Below are 21,709 nucleotides of genomic sequence, written 5' to 3'. Positions count from 1 at the left end.
AAAACACTTTGACACATTGTATTGAAGCACAATCACTAATACCACACACTCACTCACACTCAGACTTGAAAAAGAGATGTCAATCTCAATTGTGATTTCCTTGGTTACATAAAGGATAATTACAAGTTTTGAAAAAAATATACTCATGGCCCAAATATATTTTGATATTTTTGGCCATATTGTCTAAACTGAATCAATATGAATAACTTTTTAGGAAGTTTTTCATATTATTTATATTTATTTAAGGCTTATTACGGCTTAATAGGGCCTACCTTTTATGTCGACAATAGAGACAAATCCAAATAGCAATCAACATCATACAAATTCACGTAAGGATTTAGTGAGTATTATTGAGCCTGACCTTTTGAAGTTAGTGCAGGGAGGCGGAGACTTTCTTCTCTCTTGTTAACAAGACATGTGATTAACATTTCTGGATTTGCGCCCTATGCAGTCGGTCTGTCAAGTTCTCTCAAGGGAATGTGCCACAGGGAAGGCTACGAACGAAGTTAGCGCGCAGGTCAAGGTAAGTGTAATATTTTACAGCGTTACTGTGCTAATAATAGGCTACATTACCGCTTTGTAGAAGTATAGGCCTATAGTAATGGCCCTGGAGTAAAATAGGTTAATACCTTTTGCCTTCTACATTCCCAAATGTAACATGAGGGATGGCGTGATATGGTCCCTGTTTTGAGTCCTCTCAGTATTCCTTTTGCAAGTGCAACTTTGATCATTTCTCCATAGTTTTTTAAAAGTTTTTTTTTATATAGCTGTGCATTCTTGCCAATAAATATTAATTCACTGATTAACGTAGTTTATGCGGCATTGAGCCAAATTGTATTTTGAGAGATTGAGTATAGTTTATAATGACTCATTTCCCATAAGTGCAAATATATGTTCACCTCAAGTTTTGCAAACTCATGCTTTTTGCAAATAGTGAATAGTGAGCACATTTAGCTTATACACCTGTTACATTCTGCTGCAAGGCCCAGTGTGGAAACCATTATTATTGGTGTGACAAAGTATGCTTGTTTCCCCTCACACAATTACTTGTCTGTCTGTCTGTGGGCATGAGTGCAAGTTGCCTCATTTTCAGCTTATCTCAATACATGTATTGTGATGCCTGGGTCTGGGAAAATGTGCACAGGCTAAATTGCATGGAGTCCAGACAGACTGGCTATAATCTGCTCCACTGGAGAGTGATGTGATGGTTCTGAGTTGTGCCAACGCTAGGTCACATGATAGTGCTGGCGCAGCAGACAGAGGAACCTTTCACCACAAACAGAATCATGGAGGAAAATACTATTTAAAAAATATAGAGGAATGAGGTGTGATTATGATTAGTGTTGGACACCAATATTGATACATATATGATATGACTGAAGCATGTTGTGATATCGTTTAATACTTATTTTACCCACCTTCTACAATCTTTTCAAAAAAATAAATAAAAAAATGCGGCGCTAGGCGGATAGCTAAGTAATAGCATGGGTTCATCAATGCGACCAGCTTGCTAGTTCACCCAAATTACAAAATTACATTAGTTTCCTTACCCTTTAAGCAGTCTTTCGACAAAGTATGACAGCTATCCATGCTATTGTTTCGTTACCCTGGCACCGTTTCCACATGCTAACATTTTAGAATTTGTAGCACAAATTCCATTTATGTCATGTGACCGATAATAGCATTTTATTTTGCACATCAGATCCAAATCACCTAAAAGTGTCCACAATTGATTGTGAAGCTCAACAAAGACACTTATAGATGAACATGATGTAATATAGACATTTCTGCTAATATATTGAAAATGAAATACAGAAATATCTTATTTATATAAGTGTTCACATCCCTGAATCAATACATGTTAGAATCACCTTTGGCAGGGAGTAAGCAACTCCAGTGTAGATTTGGCCTTGTGTTTTAGGTTATTGTCCTGCTGAAAGGTGAATTTCTCCCAGTGTCTGTTGGAAAGCAGACTGAAGCATGTTTTCCGCTATGATTTTGCCTGTGCTTAGCTCTATTTTGTTTATTTAAAAAATACACTCACTAGGGCCTCTTGATTGACACAGCGTTTTAAGGCACTGCATCGCACTGCTAGAGGTGTCACTACAGACCCGGGTTTGATCCCAGGCTGTCGCAACCGGCCGTGATTGGGAGTCCTATAGGGCGGCGCACAATTGGCCCAGAATCATCCGGGTTAGGGAAGGGTTTGGCCGGGGGGGCTTTACTTGGCTCATCGCGCTCTAGCGACTTCTTGTGGCTGGCCGAGCGCCTGCAGGCTGACCTAGGTCATCAGTTGAATGACCTAGGTCACATTGGTGCGGCTGGCGTACGGATTAAGTGGGCGGGTGTTAAGAAGATCGGTTTGGTGGGTCATGTTTCGGAGGACGTATCACTCGATTTTCGCCTTCCAAACCCGTTTGGGAGACAAGATGGAAATTGGGGATAAAAACATCCATAGACCTTTTCGATGACAAGCATACCCATAACATGATCCAGCCACCACCATGTTTGAAGAGTGGTACTCGGTGACGTGTTGTGTTGGTTTTGCCCCAAACAAAATGCTTTGCATTCAAATTTCTTTGCAGTTTTACTTTAGTGCCTTATTCCAAACAGGATGCATGCTTTGGAATATTTGTATTCTATACAGGCTTCCTTCTTTTCACGCTGTCATTTGGGTTAGTATTGTGGAGTAACCACAATGTTGTTGATCCATCCTCAATTTTCACTTGTCACATCCATAAAACTCTGTAACTGTTTTAAAGTCACGATTGGCCCCATTGTGATATCCCTAAGTGGTTTCCTTCTGCTCCGACAACTGAGTTAGGAAGGACACCTGTATTTTTGTAGTGACTGGGTTATTGATACACCATCCATAGTGTAATTAATTACTTCACAATGGTCAAAGGGATATTCAAAGTCTCTTTTTTTTTACCCATATACCAATAGGTGCCCTTCTTTGCGAGGCATTGGAAAACCTCCAGGGTCTTTGTGGTTGAATCTGTGTTTGAAATTCACTGCTTGACATTCACTGCTCAACTGAATTTCCTTGCAGATAGAGGTCGTCCGATTAATCGCAATGGCCGTATTTTTGGGCGCCGATTTGCACATTTTTTTATTTGATTTGTTATACCTTTATTTAACTAGGCAAGTCAGTTAAGAACACATTCTTATTTTCAATGACGGCCTAGGAACGGTGGGTTAACTGCCTTGTTCAGGGGCAGAATGACAGATTTTCACCTTGTCAGCTCAGGGGACCCAATCTTACAACCTAACAGTTAACTAGTCCAACGCAATAACGACCTGCCTCTCTCTCGTTGCACTCCACAAGGAGACTGCCTGTTACGAGAATGCAGTAAACCAAGGTAAGTTGCTAGCTAGCATTGAACGTATCTTATAAAAAGCAATCAGTCATAATCACTAGTTAACTACACAAAATTGATGATATTACTAGATATTATCTAGCGTGTCCTGCGTCGCATATAATAATAAAGGGGCTGAATAATTTTGCACGCCCAATCTTTCAGTTTTTGATTTGTTAAAAAAGTTTGAAATATCCAATAAATGTCGTTCCACTTCATGATTGTGTCCCACTTGTTGTTGATTCTTCACAAAAAAATACAGTTTTATATCTTTATGTTTGAACCCTGAAATGTGGCAAAAGGTCAAAGTTCAAGGGGGCTGAATACTTTCGCAAGGCACTGTACTTATAATAAACATTGATAAAAGATACAAGTGTTATGTGTGGAATTCTAAATATACTTCTCCTTAATGCAACCGCTGTGTCAGATTTCAAAAAAGATTTTGGGATAAAGCACACCATGCAATATCTGAGTTCAGCGCTCAGACACAAAAACAAGCCATACAGATACCCGCCATGTTGTGGAGTCAACATTAGTCAGAAATAGCATAATAAATATTCACTTACCTTTGATGATCTTGATCAGAATGCACTCCCAGGAATCTCAGTTCCACAATAAATGTTTGTTTTGTTCGATAAAGTCCATAATTTGTCAAATACCTCCTTTTTGTTTGCGCGTTTAGCCCATTAATCCAAATGCATAATGCACTTGTTCAGACGAATTGTCAAAAAAGTTAAATTACGTAGAAACATGTCAAATGATGTATAGAATCAATCTAGGATGTTTTTAACATAAATCTTACAATAATGTTCCAACCTGAGAATTTCTTTGTCTTTAGAAATGCAATGGAACGCAGCTACCTCTCACAAGCGTGATCAGCTCATGGCCTTCAGTTAGACCTCTGGTTGAAACAGCTTTCATTCTCTCCTCCTTCACAGTAGAAGCCTCAAACAAGGTTCTAAAGACTATTGGCATCGAGTGGAAGCCTTAGGAAGTGCAATCGTACCAAATTTACACTGTATCTTAGATAGGCAAAGAGTTGAAAAACTACAAACCTCAGATACCTCAGGTTTTTGCCTGCCATATGAGTTCTGTTATACTCACAGACATCATTCAAACAGTTTTAGAAACGACAGAGGGTTTTCTATCCAAATCCACTAATAATATGCATATTGTAACTTCTGGGCCTGAGTAGCAGGCAGTTTAAACTGGGCACCTTATTCATCCAAGCTATTCAATACTGCCCCCCCAGCCATAAGAAGGTAAATAAAGGTAAAACAAATATTATTTAAAAAGCATGCGTGGACCAACTGGCAAGTGTTTTCACTGACATTTTCAACCTGGCCGAGTCTGTAATACCTACATGTTTCAAGCAGACCACCACCAGTCCCTGTGCCCAAGGAAGCGAAGGTTTTTAAATGTTTTTTTAAATTGAACCATTATTTAACTCGGCAAGTCAGTTAAGAACAAATTCTTACTTACAATGACGGCCTACCGGGGAACAGAGGGTTAACTGCCTTGTTCATGGGCAGAACAACACCTTGTCAGCTGGGGTATTGAATTCAGTAACCTTTCGGTTACTGGCCCAACACTCTAACCACTACCACCTGCCGCCCCTAAAGGTAGGTAACCTGCCTAAATGATAACTGCCCTGTAGCACTCACATCGGTAGCAAAGACAAGCTTTGAAAGGCTGGTCATGGGTCACATCACCAGCATCATGCCGGATACCCTTGACCCACTCAAATTCGCATACCGCCCCAACAAATCCACAGATGACGCAATCTCAATCGCATTCCACACTGCCCTTTTCCACCTGGACAAAATAAACACCTATGTGAGAATGCTGTTCATTGATTACAGGTCAGCGTTCAACACCATAGTGCCCACAAAGCTCATCACTAAGCTAAGAAACCTGGGACTAAACACCTCCCTCTGCAACTGGATTCTGAACTTCCTGACGGGCGCCTCCCAGGTCATAAGGATATAGGCACCAACACATCCGCCACGCCGATCCTCCACACTGGGGCCCCTCAGGCGTGCATGCTTAGTCCCCTCCTGTACTCCCTCTTCACCCATGACTGCGTGGCAAAACACAATTCCCAATACCGTCATTAAGTTAGTTGACAACACAACTAGGCTAGTGGTAGGGGACTACAGGAAAAGGCGGGCCGAACAGGCCCCCATTAACATTGACGTGGCTGTAGTGGAGCGGGTCGAGAGTTTCGAGTTCTATGGTGTTCACATCACCAACAAACTATCATGGTCTAAACACACCAAGACAGTTGTGAAGAGGGCACGACAACACCTTTTCCCCCGTAGGAGACTGAAAAGATTTGGCATGGATCCTCAGATCCTCAAAAAGTTCTACAGCTGCACAATCGAGAGCATCCTGACCGGTTGCATCACCACCTGGTATGGCAACTGTGCGGCATCTGACCGTAAGGAGCTACAGTGGGTAGTACAGCCCAGTACATCACTGGGGCCAAGCTTCCTGCCATCCAGGACCTATATAGTAGGCACTGTCAGAGGAAAGCTCAAAACATTGTCAAAGACTCCAGTCACCCAAGTCATAGATTGTTCTCTCTGCTACCGCACTGCAAGCTTTACCGGAGCGCCAAGTCTAGCCATAAGACTGCTCAACAATTAATCAAATGGCCACCCCTACTACTTGCACTCACCCCCCTCCTATATTTGCTATTACACTGCTGCTACTCTCTGTTTATTATCTATACATGGTCATTTCACCCCTACCTACATGTACAAATTACCTCGACTAACCTGTACCCCCACACATTCACTCGGTACCGGTACCCCCTGTATATAGCCTCATTATTGTCATTTTATTGTGGTGCTTTTAAGTTTTTTACTTTTCTTTATTTGGTAAATATTTTCCTCTCTGGTACATGTGGGACGCTAACGTCCCACCTCGACAACAGCCAGTGAAATTGCAGGGCGCCAAATTCAAAACAACAGAAATCCCATAATTAAAATTCCTCAAACATACAAGTATTTCACACCATTTTAAAGATAAACTTCTTGTAAATCCAGCCACAGTGTCCGATTTCAAATAGTCTTCACGGCGAAAGCACACCAAACGATTATGTTAGGTCAGCACCTAGTCACAGAAAACAATACAGCCATTTTCCAGCCAAGGAGAGGGCTCATAAATGTCAGAAATGGCGATTAAATTAATCACTAACCTTTGATCTTCATAAGATGGCACTCACAGGACTTCATGTTACACAATAAATGTGTGTTTTGTTCGATAAAGTTAATCTTTATGTCCAAAAACCTCATTTGATATGGGTGTGTTATGTTCAGAAATGCATTGTGTAAAACAAACATCCAGTGAAAGTGCAGAGAGCCACATCAAATAACAGAAATACTCATCATAAACATTGTTAAAAGATACAAGTGTTAAACATACGAATACAGATAAACTTCTCCTTAATGCAATCGCTGTGTCAGATTTGAAAAATGCTTTATGGCGAAAGCACACTTTGCGATTTATTTTAGGTCAGCACCAAGCCACAGAAATCCATATAGCCATTCTCCAACCAAGGAGAGTGTCACAAAAGTCAGAAATGGCATTAAAATTAATCACTTACCTTATCTTCATCTGGTGGCACTCCCAGGTCTCCATGTTAGACAATAAGTAATAATAAGTTTGTTTTGGTCGATAAAGTAAATCTTTATTTCTAAGTACCTCCGCTTTGTTGGTGCGTTTTGTCCAGAATGTAGTCCAGATGAAAAGTTTTTAAAAAGTACAATAAAAGTTAGTAGAAACATGCCAAACGATGTTTAAAATCAAGCCTCCGGTTGTTTTTGTCATAAATAATCAATAATATTTCAACCGCACAAAAGCTTTGTCAATAGGAAAGGAGAAACAAGAAAGGCGCGTTCCGGATCAGGCTCATGGCTGATGAATGGATATTTCCACTTGGCCACTGATTGAAAGTGCTGTATCTCCCTCATTTTTCAAAGAAAAAGCATGAAACATTGCCTAAAGACTGCTCACATGTTGAGGAGGCCATAAAGCTCATGAACTGGGTCCTACGTCTTTGTATGGTGGATAGGCTTTCAATGGAAAAACAGCCTTTCAAAATAATCGTACTTCCTGGTTGGATTTTCCTCAGGTTTTCACCTGTCATATCAGTCCTGTTATACTCACATACATTATTTTAACAGTGTTGGAAACTTTAGAGTGTTTTCTATCCAACTCTACTAATTATCTGCATATCCTATCTTCTGGGCCTGAGTAGCAGGCAGTTTAATTTGGGCACACTTTTCATCCAAAATTCCGAATGCTGCCCCCTACCCTAGTGAAGTTAACTCTTTCTTGAACTGCACTGTTGACTAAGGGCTTGTCAGTAAGCATTTCACGGTAAGGTCTAATACCTGTTGTATTCGGCACATGTGGCAATGTTTTGTTTGATTATCTACACTATACTTGCTTGTTTTGTCACATAAACTATTCTAATTTTAGCAACCAGGAAATGGCGGAGTGATTTCCCCATAGTGCATCTTTACAGGACATTTATTGTCCTTCTCTGCTTCAGTTTCATCCACCTGATGTAATGGTGATGAATGTAAATGGTAACTTAAAAGATTACTGCAGTAAAAGTCATGATGAAATTGGTGCCTCTTTGGTTAAATCAGCACTGGATTTGTACCATATCCTGACAACTTCTGAATCCAGATTTGTATTTTAGACATACACAACCGTTCAAAAGTTTGGGGGCACTTAGAAATGTCCTTATTTTTTAAAGAAAAGCATATTTTTTGTCCATTAAAATAACATCAAATTGATCAGAAATACAGTCTAGACATTATTAACGTTGTAAATGACTATTGTAGCTGGAAACTACAGATTTTTGATGGAATATAGAGGCCAATTATCAGCAACCATCACTCCAGTGTTCCAATTGCACGTTGTGTTAGCTAATCAAATTTGATCATTTTAAAAGGCTAATCGATCATTAGAAAACTCTTTGCAATTATGTTAGCACAGCTGAAAACTTTTGTTCTGATTAAAGAAGCAATAAAACTGGCCTTCAGACTAGTTTATTACAGTCTCAAAATTGCCAGAAACAAAGACTTTCTTTTGAAACTCATTAGGCTATTCTTGTTCATAGAAATGAAGGCTATTCCATCTCGTAAAACGCTGTGTACTAATCCCTTGACAGAACAGAGCAAACTGGCCCTAACCAGAATAGAAAAAGGAGTGGGAGGCCCCGGTGCACAACTGAGCAAGAGGATAAGTACATTAGTATCTAGTTTGAGAAACAGATGCCTCAAGTCCTTAACTTGCAGATTCATTAAATAGTAACCGCAAAACACCAGTCTCAACATCAACAGTGAAGAGGCGACTCCGGGATGCTGGCCTCTAGGCAGAGTTCCTTTGTCTTGTGTCTGTGTTCTTTTGACCATCTTAATCTTTTATTTTTATAGGCCAGTCTGAGATATGGCTTTTTCTTTGCAAACCTGCCTAGAAGGCCAGCATCCGAAACATGCCCAAACCCCCGCTTCTTTACACCCGCTCGCTTAACCTTGAAGACAGCAGCACCAATATGGTGGAGGAAACACCGTTCAACTGATGGCGCAGCCTGCAGGTGCTTGGCCTGCCACAAGGAGTCGCTAGAGCGCAATGAGCCAAGTAAAGCCCCCCCTGCTAAACCCTCCCCTAACCCGGACGACATTGGGACAATTGTGCACCGCCCTATGGGACTCCCGATCATGGAGCCAGGGATCTAACCTGGATCTGTAGTGATGCTTCTGACAGCTACACATGGCTACGCATGTATCATATTGAAATTATACTGTGCAGGAGACTTAAACTGTAAAAAGTACAATAAACTATTTAGAATACCAAACATTCATTAGATACTTAAGCAATGCTGTATTCCCTCTTTTGCAAAATTTATTCAAATAAATGTACATTGTCTTTCATGAATAAGCCATTATAAATTATATACAGTGGGGCCAAAAAGTATTTAGTCAGCCACCAATTGTGCAAGTTCTCCCACTTAAAAAGATGAGAGAGGCCTGTAATTTTCATCATAGGTACACTTCAACTATGACAGACAAAATCAGAAAAAAAATCCAGAAAATCACATAGTAGGATTTTTAAATTAATTTATTTGCAAATTATGGTGGAAAATAAGTATTTGGTCACCTACAAACAAGCAAGATTTCTGGCTCTCACAGACCTGTAACTTCTTCTTTAAGAGGCTCCTCTGTCCTCCACTTGTTACCTGTATTAATGGCACCTGTTTGAACTTGTTATCAGTTTAAAAGACACCTGTCCACAACCTCAAACAGTCATACTCCAAACTCCACTATGGCCAAGACCAAAGAGCTGTCAAAGGACACCAGAAACAAAATTGTAGACCTGCACCAGGCTGGGAAGACTGAATCTGCAATAGGTAAGCAGCTTGGTTTGAAGAAATCAACTGTGGGAGCAATTATTAGGAAATGGAAGACATACAAGACCACTGATAATCTCCCTCGATCTGTGGCTCCACGCAAGATCTCACCCCGTGGGGTCAAAATGATCACAAACACGGTGAGCAAAAATCCCAGAACCTAGTGAATGACCTGCAGAGAGCTGGGACCAAAGTAACAAAGCCTACCATCAGTAACACACTACGCCGCCAGGGACTCAAATCCTGCAGTGCCAGACGTGTCCCCCTTCTTAAGCCAGTACATGTCCAGGCCCGTCTGAAGTTTGCTAGAGAGCATTTGGATGATCCAGAAGAAGATTGGGAGAATGTCATATGGTCAGATGAAACCAAAATATAACTTTTTGGTAAAAACTCAACTCGTCCTGTTTGGAGGACAAAGCATGCTGACTTGCATCCAAAGAACACCATATCTACTGTGAAGCATGGGGGTGGAAACATCATGCTTTGGGGCTGTTTTTCTGCAAAGGGACATGGGCGACTGATCCGTGTAAAGGAAAGAATGAATGGGGCCATGTATCGTGAGATTTTGAGTGAAAACCTCCTTCCATCAGCAAGGGCATTGAAGATGAAACATGGCTGGGTCTTTCAGCATGACAATGATCCCAAACACACCGCCCGGGCAACGAAGGAGTGGCCTATAGCCAGTCTCCAGATCTCAACCCCATAGAAAATCTTTGGAGGGAGTTGAAGGTCCGTGTTGCCCAGCAACAGCCCCAAAACATCACTGCTCTAGAGGAGATCTGCATGGAGGAATGGGCCAAAATACCAGCAACAGTGTGTGAAAAACTTGTGAAGACTTACAGAAAACGTTTGACCTCTGTCATTGCCAACAAAGGGTATATAACAAAGTATTGCGATAAACTTTTGTTATTGACCAAATACTTATTTTCCACCATAATTTGTAAATAAATTCATTAAAAGTCCTACAATTTGATTTTTTTTTTCTCATTTTGTCCGTCATAGTTGAAGTGTACTTATGATGAAAATTACAGGCCTCTCTCATCTTTTTAAGTGGGAGAACTTGCATAATTGGTGGCTGACTAAATACTTTTTTGCCCCACTGTATGTTTTTAAATGCTGAAATGCTTATTTAGCCTAATAAAACCTACATATACTATAAATAACTAGTTTATTATAGTATTAGCCTACTGTCTGTTCACTCCTCAGATGAAATTAATTACCCAATTCCTTGGAGGCCTTACACTGCTGTAGTCCAGAACGTTGCTATTAAACTCCGATTTTTTTACACAATCTGTGGGGATTTATCACCACCTTTAATGGTAGCAATTAAAAAATACTGTCAACTATATGACTGGTTTGGCATGGGGATACAGTGGATATGTGTGGTTATACAACGGGTGTGTCTAATCCTGGATGCTGATTGGTTAAAACCACATTCCAGCTGGTGTTTCCTCCACAAGTTACCACTGTAAGTCTATGATGTTGAAATGCCTATTTACTCTGTTCCATCTGACTGCACAATCCAATGTCTCATCAGCTCAGCCAGACAATTCATATACTAGAGCTACGCTGTAAAAAGCATGAGGACATTTCTTTTAGACTAGCATTTGGGTTTCAACAGCGGAGATCTGTAATAACATTGTTGTCTGTCTATCTGACATTTGCAACATTGTTTCAATATTGAAATTCGATCTCCAGCTGTACTATGGTAATGAACGTGTCAGGAGGCAGGATGAGACAGACAAGCTTTTCTCAGCCAATCAAAATCATGAATGAGCATCATTTTTATGTATATATACAATGAAATGCCAATAGAAAAACACGAAATGCAGCTAGTTTGCTGTCATTCCAGCTTCAGTTTGAAGTGATTGTGTTAGCTGTGTAGTTGACTATCTCTTCTGAACAGTGGCCTGGTGAGAGAGCAAATGTTCTATGCCAGGTGAAATCACACATCAATAGCTCATTGTTATGGATGTTTCCCAGAAAAGCACTAGAAAACAGTTAAATAAACACAAATGCAGCTACTTTGATGTTATTATGGCTGCACTGTCTGACATGACTGTGTCAGCCAAAGTTGGCTAGCTAGCAAGTAAGGGATGATAACGTTGCCAGCCATCATGGCAATGGAACATTTAGAACGAACACATCTCAACCTAAATTTTTCTGAGGAGTCTGCGTGAATCAGACCTTCATGGTCGAGTGTCTGCAAAGAAACCACTACTAAAGGACACCAGTAAGAAGAAGAGACTTGCTTGGGCCAACAAACTCGAGCAATGGACATTTAGATCGGTGGGAATCTGTCCTTGGGTCTGATGAGTCCAAATTTTTGATTTTTGGTTCCAACCGCCATGTTTTTGCGAGACGCAGAGTAGGTGAACAGATGTGTGGTTCCCACTGTGAAGCATCGAGGAGGAGGTGTGATGGTGTGGGAGTGCTTTGCTGGTGACACTGTCTGTGATTTATTTAGAATTCAAGGCACACTTAACCAGCATGGCTACCACAGCATTCTGCAGTGATTCACCATCCCATCTGGTTTGCGCTTAGTGGGACTATCATACATTTTTCAACAGGACAATGACCCAAAACACATCTCCAGGCTGTGTAACCCAATTGACATGGTTTGAGATGAGTTGGACCAGAGAGTGAAGGAAAAACAGCCAACAAGTGCTCAGCATATGTGGGAACTACTTCAAGACTGTTGGAAAAGCATTCCTCATGAAGCTGTTTGAGAGAATGCTAAGAGTGTACAAAGCTGTCATCAAGGCAAAGGTTGGCTACTTTGAAGAATCCAAAATATAACATCACTTTTTTGGTTTCTACATTTCTATATATGTGTTATTTCATAGTTTTTATGTCTTCACTATTATTCTACAATGGAGAAAAACCCCTGAATGAGTAGGTGTGTCCAAACTTTTGACTGGTACTGTATGTCAATCAATATTTTAATATGTAACAACACGGTGCCAATATTTTCTCTAAACACCGGCTTCCCGGGCATTATCACTTAAACACATGAGGCTGCACTGGATTGGGAGAAGGCAACTTAGCAAGACTTGTAAACTAAGTGTTGGATTGCTTGAATGATTATGCTTTTGACAATTACAAAAACAATTACTACCCACCTCCCTACTGAACATTAAACTCAAGATGAATACATTTCCTTTGTCATTCACAAATGGATTTGAATAACATTGCAACACAATATTAATAACATAAATATGATTGCATTCAAAGCATATCAAATGTGTACATTTCCGGTGGGGCTATCTCACCCTCACCAAGTGATGAGGAAAAGGGAAATATAGGATGGGTAGACCTAATGTTGCAGTATTCTAGAGTGTGACAGGTTCCCCTGATAATATGTATTTTATGTACCTTGTTTACGTTGGCTGTTTTGCATTTAGTCAGTCCAAGGAACTGCTTCAGGTAAAATAGAAGCAAAGTGGACAAAAATGAAAGAGCCCCCAAGTCCTCCACCCAATTTGGGTTATTTGGTAACCCAGCGCTGGGTAAATATTGCGTGAATAACCCAACATGTTGGGTTGTTGGAATTACTCAAACATAGGTTAATTTAACCATCAGTTGGGTATTTTTTACTTTTATGCTTGGTTGACCTAGCAGCTATGTCTTTTTGAATGTAAACCTTAGGTTATTTTCAGGAGAAGTGTCTTATTAGGGGTGTGGCTTTCAGATAGATCTAATTGGCCACCCATGAGAGTAAATGTGACCGACCGGCTAAAATCGGCCTTATGTAGAAAAATCTGAAATTGTGTTGGATAAATGTAGACACTCAGAGCTAGGGTTGGACATTTTGGGGAATATTCAGAGGGGGAAACTTTCCGTGTGATTTAACGGGAATATATGAGAATTAACGGGAATATGGGAATTAACAGAAATATATGTAAATTAATATTAATACCATTTAAATGTAGATGTTTTTTGCATTGGATATTACCATATCATATGGAGACAGAAATGGGTGTGATGTGAGGGTAGGACTCCTCCACTTTGGAACAAGCCACCTTCATGTTCACAGCATTGTCTATCACCAGTGCAAATCTGTGGTCCAAGGTCATTGATGACTGCCTTCAGCTCATCTGCAATGTAGAGACCAGTGTGTCTGTTGTCCCTTGTGTCTGTCCGTGTCTGTGCTCTTGTAGAATACTGGTTGAGGGGTGAAGATGATGTAGTTAATTATTCCTTGCCCACGAACATTCGACCACCCATCAGAGATGATTGCAATACAGTCTGCTTTCTCTATGATTTGCTTGACCTTCACTTGAACTCTGTTGAACTCTTGATCCAGCAAATGAGTAGATAAAGCATGTCTTGTTGGAGGTGTGTATGCTGGGCAAAGAACATTCAGAAATCTCTTCCAATAAACATTTCCTCTGAGCACCAGAGGTGAACCAGTTGCATACACAGCTCAAGCAAGACATTCATCAGTATTTCTCTGACTACATTCCTCCATTGAGTAAAACAAACTACTTATTCCAGGAGGACCATGAGCTGTTGCTATCGATAAGGTGTCTGACTCATCATGTTCACCTCGAATAGAAGTAGAGGGACTTTTGTCAGAGGTTGCATGTTGTGAGCGCTGAGGGAACTTTATGGACTTGGCCAGATGATTCTGCAGATTTGTTGCATTCTTCACATATGATTAGGCACAGTATTTGCAAATGTACACAGCTTTTTCTTCTACATTAGGTGCAGTGAAATGTCTCTACACATCAGATAGTGCCTGTGGCATTTTCCTGTAAATACTTGAAAAAAAGAGTAAAAAAATCAAATACAATTCCATGTACAGATAAATAGTTAAATTAATTAACTCATTTGTAAGATAAATGTTTTAAAATGAAACATGCATGGAAACAGGTGAATTACCACTCCTCAGTTAGCAGGCTCAAGCAAGCTAAAACCCACATGGTAGCAAAAACGAACTAGCATAAATTGTTAAGTTAGAAATTATTGAAACTTTTTTTAAACTTTTTATTTTTATCTAAAATCAAGTTTATTTGTCACGTGCGCTGAATACAACAGGTGGAGACCTTACAGTAAAATGCTTACTTACAGGCTCTAACCAATAGTGCAAAAAAGCTATTAGGTGAACAATAGGTAAAGACATAAAAACAACAGTAAAAAGACAGTGAAAAACAGTAGCGAGGCTATATCCAGTGGTGAGGCTAGAAAAGTAGCAAGGCTACATACAAACACCGGTTAGTCAGGCTAATTGAGGTAGTATGTACATGTAGATATTGTTAAATTGACTGCATATATGATGAACAGAGAGTAGCAGTAGCGTAAATAGGGGTTGGCGGGTGGTGGGTGGCGGGACACAATGCAGATAGCCCGGTTAGCCAATGTGCAGGAGCACTGGTTGATCGGGCCAATTGAGGTAGTATGTACATATGTATAGTTAACAGATAAACAGAGAGTAGCAGCAGCGTAAAAGAGGTGTTGGGGGCACACAATGCAAATAGTCCGGGTAGCCATTTGATTACCCGTTCAGGAGTCTTATGGCTTGGGGGTAAAAACTGTTGAGAAGCCTTTTTGCCCTAGACTTGGCACTCCGGTACCACTTGCCATGCGGTAGTAGAGAGAACAGTCTATGGCTGGGGTCTTTGACCATTTTCAGGGCCTTCCTCTGACACTGCCTGGTGTGGAGGTCCTGGATGGCAGGCAGCTTAGCCCCAGTGATGTACTGGGTCGTACGCATTACCCTCTGTAGTGCCTTGCGGTCGGAGGCCGAGCAATTGCCGTACCAGGTAGTGATGCAACCAGTCAAGATGCTCTCAATGTTGCAGCTTGGCAAGTCAGTTAAGATCAAATTCTTATTTTTAATGACACCCTAGGAAAAGTGGGTTCACTGCCTTGTTCAGGGGCAGAACAACATTTTTTTTACCTTCTCAGCTCAGGGATTCGATCTTGCAATTTCTTGCAAAAAACTATTTACTAGCAAACAAAAAATGATGTATGTCATATAAAATATATTCACCCCACCCAGTATTGTAATCAAAAGCATGTAGTCCTTGGCTCAGACAGTGTAGTAGTGTGGGCTCAATAGCATCTCATTAGTGTGCAAGATCTTGAGAATCAGCTGTACATGTGATGGAAAAGTGCACTGCACATGTGATGGAAGAATGCACTGTGCATGCAGAGGGTTGCAATTCCATTGAATGGAGGATAGTTTAACCAAAATGTGCCACAAGACCTAGAATTGCCTTATGTGTATCCCACATAAAATGGTTCACTATTGTAAGCTAACTTTTTTTATGAATTTGAGCTAAATTCCCAGGCTTTACTGCCCATGGAAATTTCTGGAAAAATTCAGTCAATTTATCGGACAGTTTCTGACCCTTTGCAACCCTACACAGAGCAACCAAATGTTATATCATACACTACAGTTGAGGAACAATGGGAAGTAATTTTGCTTTGAAAGTTGATAAACTTGTAAACTCACTTTTGAGAAAATTGTCTTTGAATGTGTTGGTACTACTACTGGAGAGCCCTTCTTTGTCTACACCCATTCAGGATCTCTTAAACTTTATCCCCACCCATCTCTTTAAGGGTTGATCCGGGCGTTCTGTACACACAGCAGTCAATCACCCAAGCTAACTTGCTAGCTACTTCCAGACACAAATGAGAGAACAGCACACTGAACTTGCCCTAGCAGAGCTGGTTAGGCTGTTATGTTATCCAGAGCGTTGGTGACTGCAACTGTGCTGTCAGATTGTCCGTTAGTAAATTCAGAGCATTTCACTCTCAGAGAGTTCAGAGCGTGCAATGGACACACAATTCTGCACACTGGCACACTCAGACAATATAATTTTTTTTAAACATGTAGCTAGGAAGGTAAACAATGAACCATAATCCCAACTCATGATGTTACTACCCTGCATGAATCTGCAGGTAGCTAACCAACCAGGTTCAATATTAGCTAGCTTAGTCAAGCTAATTTCTTTGAGAAACAAAGAATAAGGTCATACACATAACATTAGCTAGCTAGCTAGCGAGCCAGCCAGCTAACGTTAACTTGAAATGACTACTTTCTGTCAATTTGAAATGTGTAATATTTGGAAATGTAGCTAGCTAGACTATATTACACATATACATCATGGATGGATGCGTCTCCTGTGCCAAAAAATGTATTTTGATAAAAGTAAAAAAAGTTTACGTTCAAACGGCACTCCTGTGAAGAAGTTACCTGCGACATACGCCTAGTTTCCTGAAACGGGTCACAAATGTCATTCCCATTCATCATGTTAAGTTTACATATAGCAAATGTAAAATGTTAAGCTTTTTACACATTCTTCTAGAATTTGAAGATAATTTATTACATGTTATAATAAGGTGGTATCTAGCCCAACAATGGGATTTACATAGGCTTTAAGGGACCTCGTACATTTCTGTAAGCCTCATTGATCAACAAAAATGTCAATGTTCAACCTTAATGTGACAACTATACAACAGAACAGATGAACAGGAATGACATTTACTCTCACAAGTGGGTAAAAAGAATAATCTGAAAGCTACACCCCTACTAAACTACATGACCAGTCTTCTGATCTGACACGCTAGGTCATATCTCAATAACCCAGCACCAATAACCCAGTATCAACAATGGAACCTTTCTATCTAGAAAACAACCCAACTAAGTGACCCAACGCCTGCAAACCAGCTGTTGGGTCAACCAAACAACCCATAATATTTTAGTGGACTGCATTCCCTTACCTCCCTCATGTTGTTTTGTCCGTTACACTGACTGCAAGCTTTTGTATTACTTTTGTTGCAAGATAAAAACAGACATTTTCATGACAAGAAGTGAATTGCAGCAAAGCAAAGCTTGCAATTATCTTCCTTCTAAAATTGCTATAGCTTTACTACTCCATTCAGCTGTATCAAACATTGACTTTGGAACATCAACTGTAGTGTTTTATGTAGTAGTTATTAGGGGATTTGGCTTTTCTTCGTTGAGTTGTTGACACTGTTGTTTTGTATTATAATGGTTTTGAGTAAACATTTGTCTTGTATCTTTCTGTTGCACTATGGTGGCAATCTAACTGGTTTTCTCTCCCACTTCTTGCAGTCCAATATAAAGCAGTGAATGGTCCCCGGGTGCCCAAGGTGAACATGATGCCTACCACCGCTGTGGGGAAGAAGCTGGATCTCTCCACACTGACAGAGGAGGAGGCCCAGCACGTGTTTCAAGTCGTCCAGAGAGACTTTGACTTGAGGAAGAAAGAGGAGGACAGACTGGGGTAGGCATCCTTTTCATTTGATATATTATTGATCCTTTTGTTTTTCCTTTTATTTGAACATAGAGGTTTGTTGGTTCACAAAAAAACACATCTCTACTTTGTTGAAATTAAAGCAAAAATTACCAAGAGCTGGACTCATACAAAGGCAGGGGCCTCTTATATGTTTCAATTTAAGAAGTTTGTTGTTGCCAAATTATTTGTTTGATTTCAGTATGTTATATTGAAGTAGTATGCAAATATTATGCATATTTCTATATATTTGCTATTTATCACTATTCTGTCTACCAGTGACTGATCTCTCCTAAGAATTAACAATGTCATATCTTAGTAACAATCTAATTGAGTTACCGGATAGGTTGAAATGTCAGAGGTTTACTGCTCTGAAATTTGGAACAGCAACTTTAAAGATCACTTACCATGCAGGATCAATCAGTTATTCTTTATTCATTTCATGTCATTATTTTGATACATTTGACTATATATCGGAGTCTATAGACATTACATAAAATTTGAATAGGGATTATCATTCGACTTTGTTGAGGGAATCATTCCTTTCTACCCAGAGAATAGCAGAGTTGGGTCCAGCTGACAAAGGCTACTTTTGAATATATCCACCATTGAATTTACACTGTGTGACCACGTGGATTAATAGTGTAGATTAGTGCAGATCAGGATATTTAGTTGGTTCAGACGACTCTCCAGGAGACGTGTTAATCCGTCTCATTTTAATTGCAGTTTTCTGTAGACTGGGATTAGAACTGACCTCAAGGTTCACATCAGAGTCAAATGCATTATACAGTACATACTGTACATACTTGTTGTTCCTTTAACTCCGTCTGATGATGTCAACCAAGTGTGTTAGACTAACGTGAAATTAACTAAAACCTTGATGCCTGTGATGGCCTTTGATTTCAGGCAAGACCAAAACTGAATTCTTCAAATCCAGTTTGATTTCCATGTTGATACAATGTTAACAAGACGTTAAAGCAATGTCCTTTCAACCTGTTTGTACCCAGTGGGTAGGTATGATAGTGAACAATGATAGAGGGCCTTTATATATCTAAGCTCTACTGGGATGCCTGGTAGTGAGCCACAGATCACATGACCTGTACTGTAGCCCAGGCGTGTAATGCCAGATAATTGGCACATTCCTGATGCCCCAGTGTGTTTTTCTCTGGTAGAGATGGAGTCTACAAGTCAGCTGACTGGGCAGTTCATGATATTATTCCATAAAGGCAAGGTTGCATGATACAATTGTGGTTTGACACTCACATTTGTTGTATGGTTTGGCGTTAATTAAACAAAATATGTCAAACACCTTAGAACATTTGACAAAAATGCCCTCATAAAAAGCTAATCAATTGGTAAAAAATAGATATTTTTTAAAACTTGTGGTAAGATGCATTGATTCTCATAGGAGTCAGGTCAGAGCTAGCAATGTTATGAAGAGCATTGACTCTCCCTTCTCACGCTGTGTGGGTTTCTAGGTAATGAGTCTCAGGACTATCTGTGCCATGCAGGAGTCAGCAGACGATGTGGACTATGTCCAGACTCCGGGATGCACTGCTCGACCTAGCCCGGCCATCACATGACTCTCTGGAGCGCCTCTGATGGTAGGGAGAGATAAGCATGATGGGATGAGGATAATGGGACCTTCCCTGGCTGTGTCATGGATTTAGTTCTGCTGGGTCAATATCTTGCTCATCCAATATGCAGAATTGGACAAAGTTCCATGTAACCGCTGGTCCAGGGTCAGATTTATTTTGATCCTCGTAATGGTGAAGGTTAGGATCTGGGGTTGAATAATCGGTTAGTCAGTAGTTTTGAATCTAATGAGCTACTAATTGCATGAATTTGTTACTCAAAGGGATGCACAGTGCTTATGATGTGTTCAAACGCCATGCAAGATGGATTTATGCAACGGGTTTATGCAACAGTATTGACCTACCTTAGATTTTGCTTAATGCCTTACCTTTGTTTCTTTACCTCTACCAATATGCAGTATGCAGATCCTAAACCAACCACTTGGATTTACACTTTTTGACATCACATCTAAGCCTCTGATGGAGTATATACCATGTTGGATTCCTACGTGACTCCAGTTGATCAGCAAACAATCAATCCTGATCATCCGTGGATCACTATCACTTAGTAGCCTAATATAATTGTAGACAACATGCTATGTCTGATCACACCAGAGAGGTATCCTACAAAGCAAGCTAGATCTACTCAGGGTTTTCTAAAGCTAACCAGCTTCACATTCCAGCTCCGGCTTCATCCATACTATGACAGTGGATATTGCTCGTCCGCCTGCCTCTGACTCTAGCAGGTTTGTAACTGTGCGTGCATGTTGCACATTGCTAGTCGAACACCAAACTCTTCATTGAGACAATGTCGAAACGTTAATCCAAGGGAGAATCAGTGCCACATTTTCATTTGTGCAGGCTATGGTGTGAAATAGGCTTTTAGAAGTGCTGTCTTTATTTTATTACTTATCATCTTTGGTGTACTTATCAATGCACAAGCACATCGATACAATTATTTTATTAAGTCATACAAAAGTGTTACTGTGCGTGAAGTTTAAAATACATTGTCATTGGATATATTTTAATACTAAAACATTTTAACACAATTATTTTATTTATTAATAAAATATTCAATCAGTCGTCTTCCTCAAATGACGCAATCTTTGCAAGAGGGAGGGAATCTGATTTCATTGATCCTTAATTTATGGTTTAGTCATTTCATTCAGGATTAAGTGGAGTTCAGTGTCGTTTAAAATGAGCATGGCCTTATTTCTATTACAGCATATTGGATGACTCATTCATATTCCATTCACCCAGTTCAATGTAACAGCAATAGGTTTAGGCTACTACATGATACTCAAATTTTCCCTATACCCATCATTAGGTTGCTACAATCTAGCCTATGAATGAAAATATACAACGCAGGTGAACACAGGTCGAGAGACTAATTTGATGTGCTTTCTAAATGTTCCATTGCCATACTGGCTGGAAACGTTCTTGTCCCTAGCTTGCTAACTAGCCAACTACAGCTAACTTACAGTCACATCAAACAGTGCAGACAGAATAACAACAGTAGCTGCATTTGCATTTGTTTTAGCTGTTTTCTAGTGATATATCCATACAATGAGCTAATGAGGGCAGGCGATTTCGCATAGAAAATGTGCTCTCTCGTCAGGAGAGTGTTGTATTATAGGAGCTAGTCAATAACACAGTTTACACAAACAATAATGTAATTATTAGTCCAACAGTTGCAAACAAGAGTTTCTATTGGACAAATTCAGGTCTTTTTTATCCCCGTTTTGTTCCGTTTGCTTCCGTTTTAAGAAATGTTTTTCAACAGAATCGGAATGAATACACCCCTGATCACGCGTAAACAGTTTCCTTTCAAAACAGCCACATTGTGTTCCTTCTTTTCCCTTCGCTTGCGGTCTTCAATGCACGACAAATCAAAACTGTAGTTTTGGCAAGTCGGTTAGGACATCTACTTTGTGCATGACACAAGTAATTTTTCCAACAATTGTTTACAGACAGATTATTTCACTGTATCACAATTCCAGTGGGTCAGAAGTTTGCATACACTAAGTTGACTGCCTTTAAACAGCTTGGAAAATTCCAGAAAATCATGTCATGACTTTAGAA

At 40.0% G+C, this 21,709-nt stretch overlaps 1 protein-coding gene across 1 annotated transcript in view; it reads left to right on the top strand.

Moving 5' to 3' along the window:
• Positions 1 to 446: 446 nt before the first annotated feature.
• Positions 447 to 21,709, top strand: part of LOC109870713 (melanophilin) — a 120,357-nt gene continuing 99,094 nt past the window's right edge. Inside the window, exons 1-2 of the mRNA XM_020461325.2 lie at positions 447 to 523; positions 17,873 to 18,044. Coding sequence (XP_020316914.1) covers positions 17,917 to 18,044 — 128 coding nt within the window. The 5' untranslated portion in view covers positions 447 to 523; positions 17,873 to 17,916. The remainder of the gene's footprint in view (positions 524 to 17,872; positions 18,045 to 21,709) is intronic.

This window comes from Oncorhynchus kisutch, linkage group LG26 (assembly GCF_002021735.2).
Source record: "Oncorhynchus kisutch isolate 150728-3 linkage group LG26, Okis_V2, whole genome shotgun sequence".
Lineage (NCBI taxonomy): Eukaryota > Metazoa > Chordata > Actinopteri > Salmoniformes > Salmonidae > Oncorhynchus > Oncorhynchus kisutch.
This window is presented reverse-complemented; position numbering and strand designations above follow the sequence as displayed.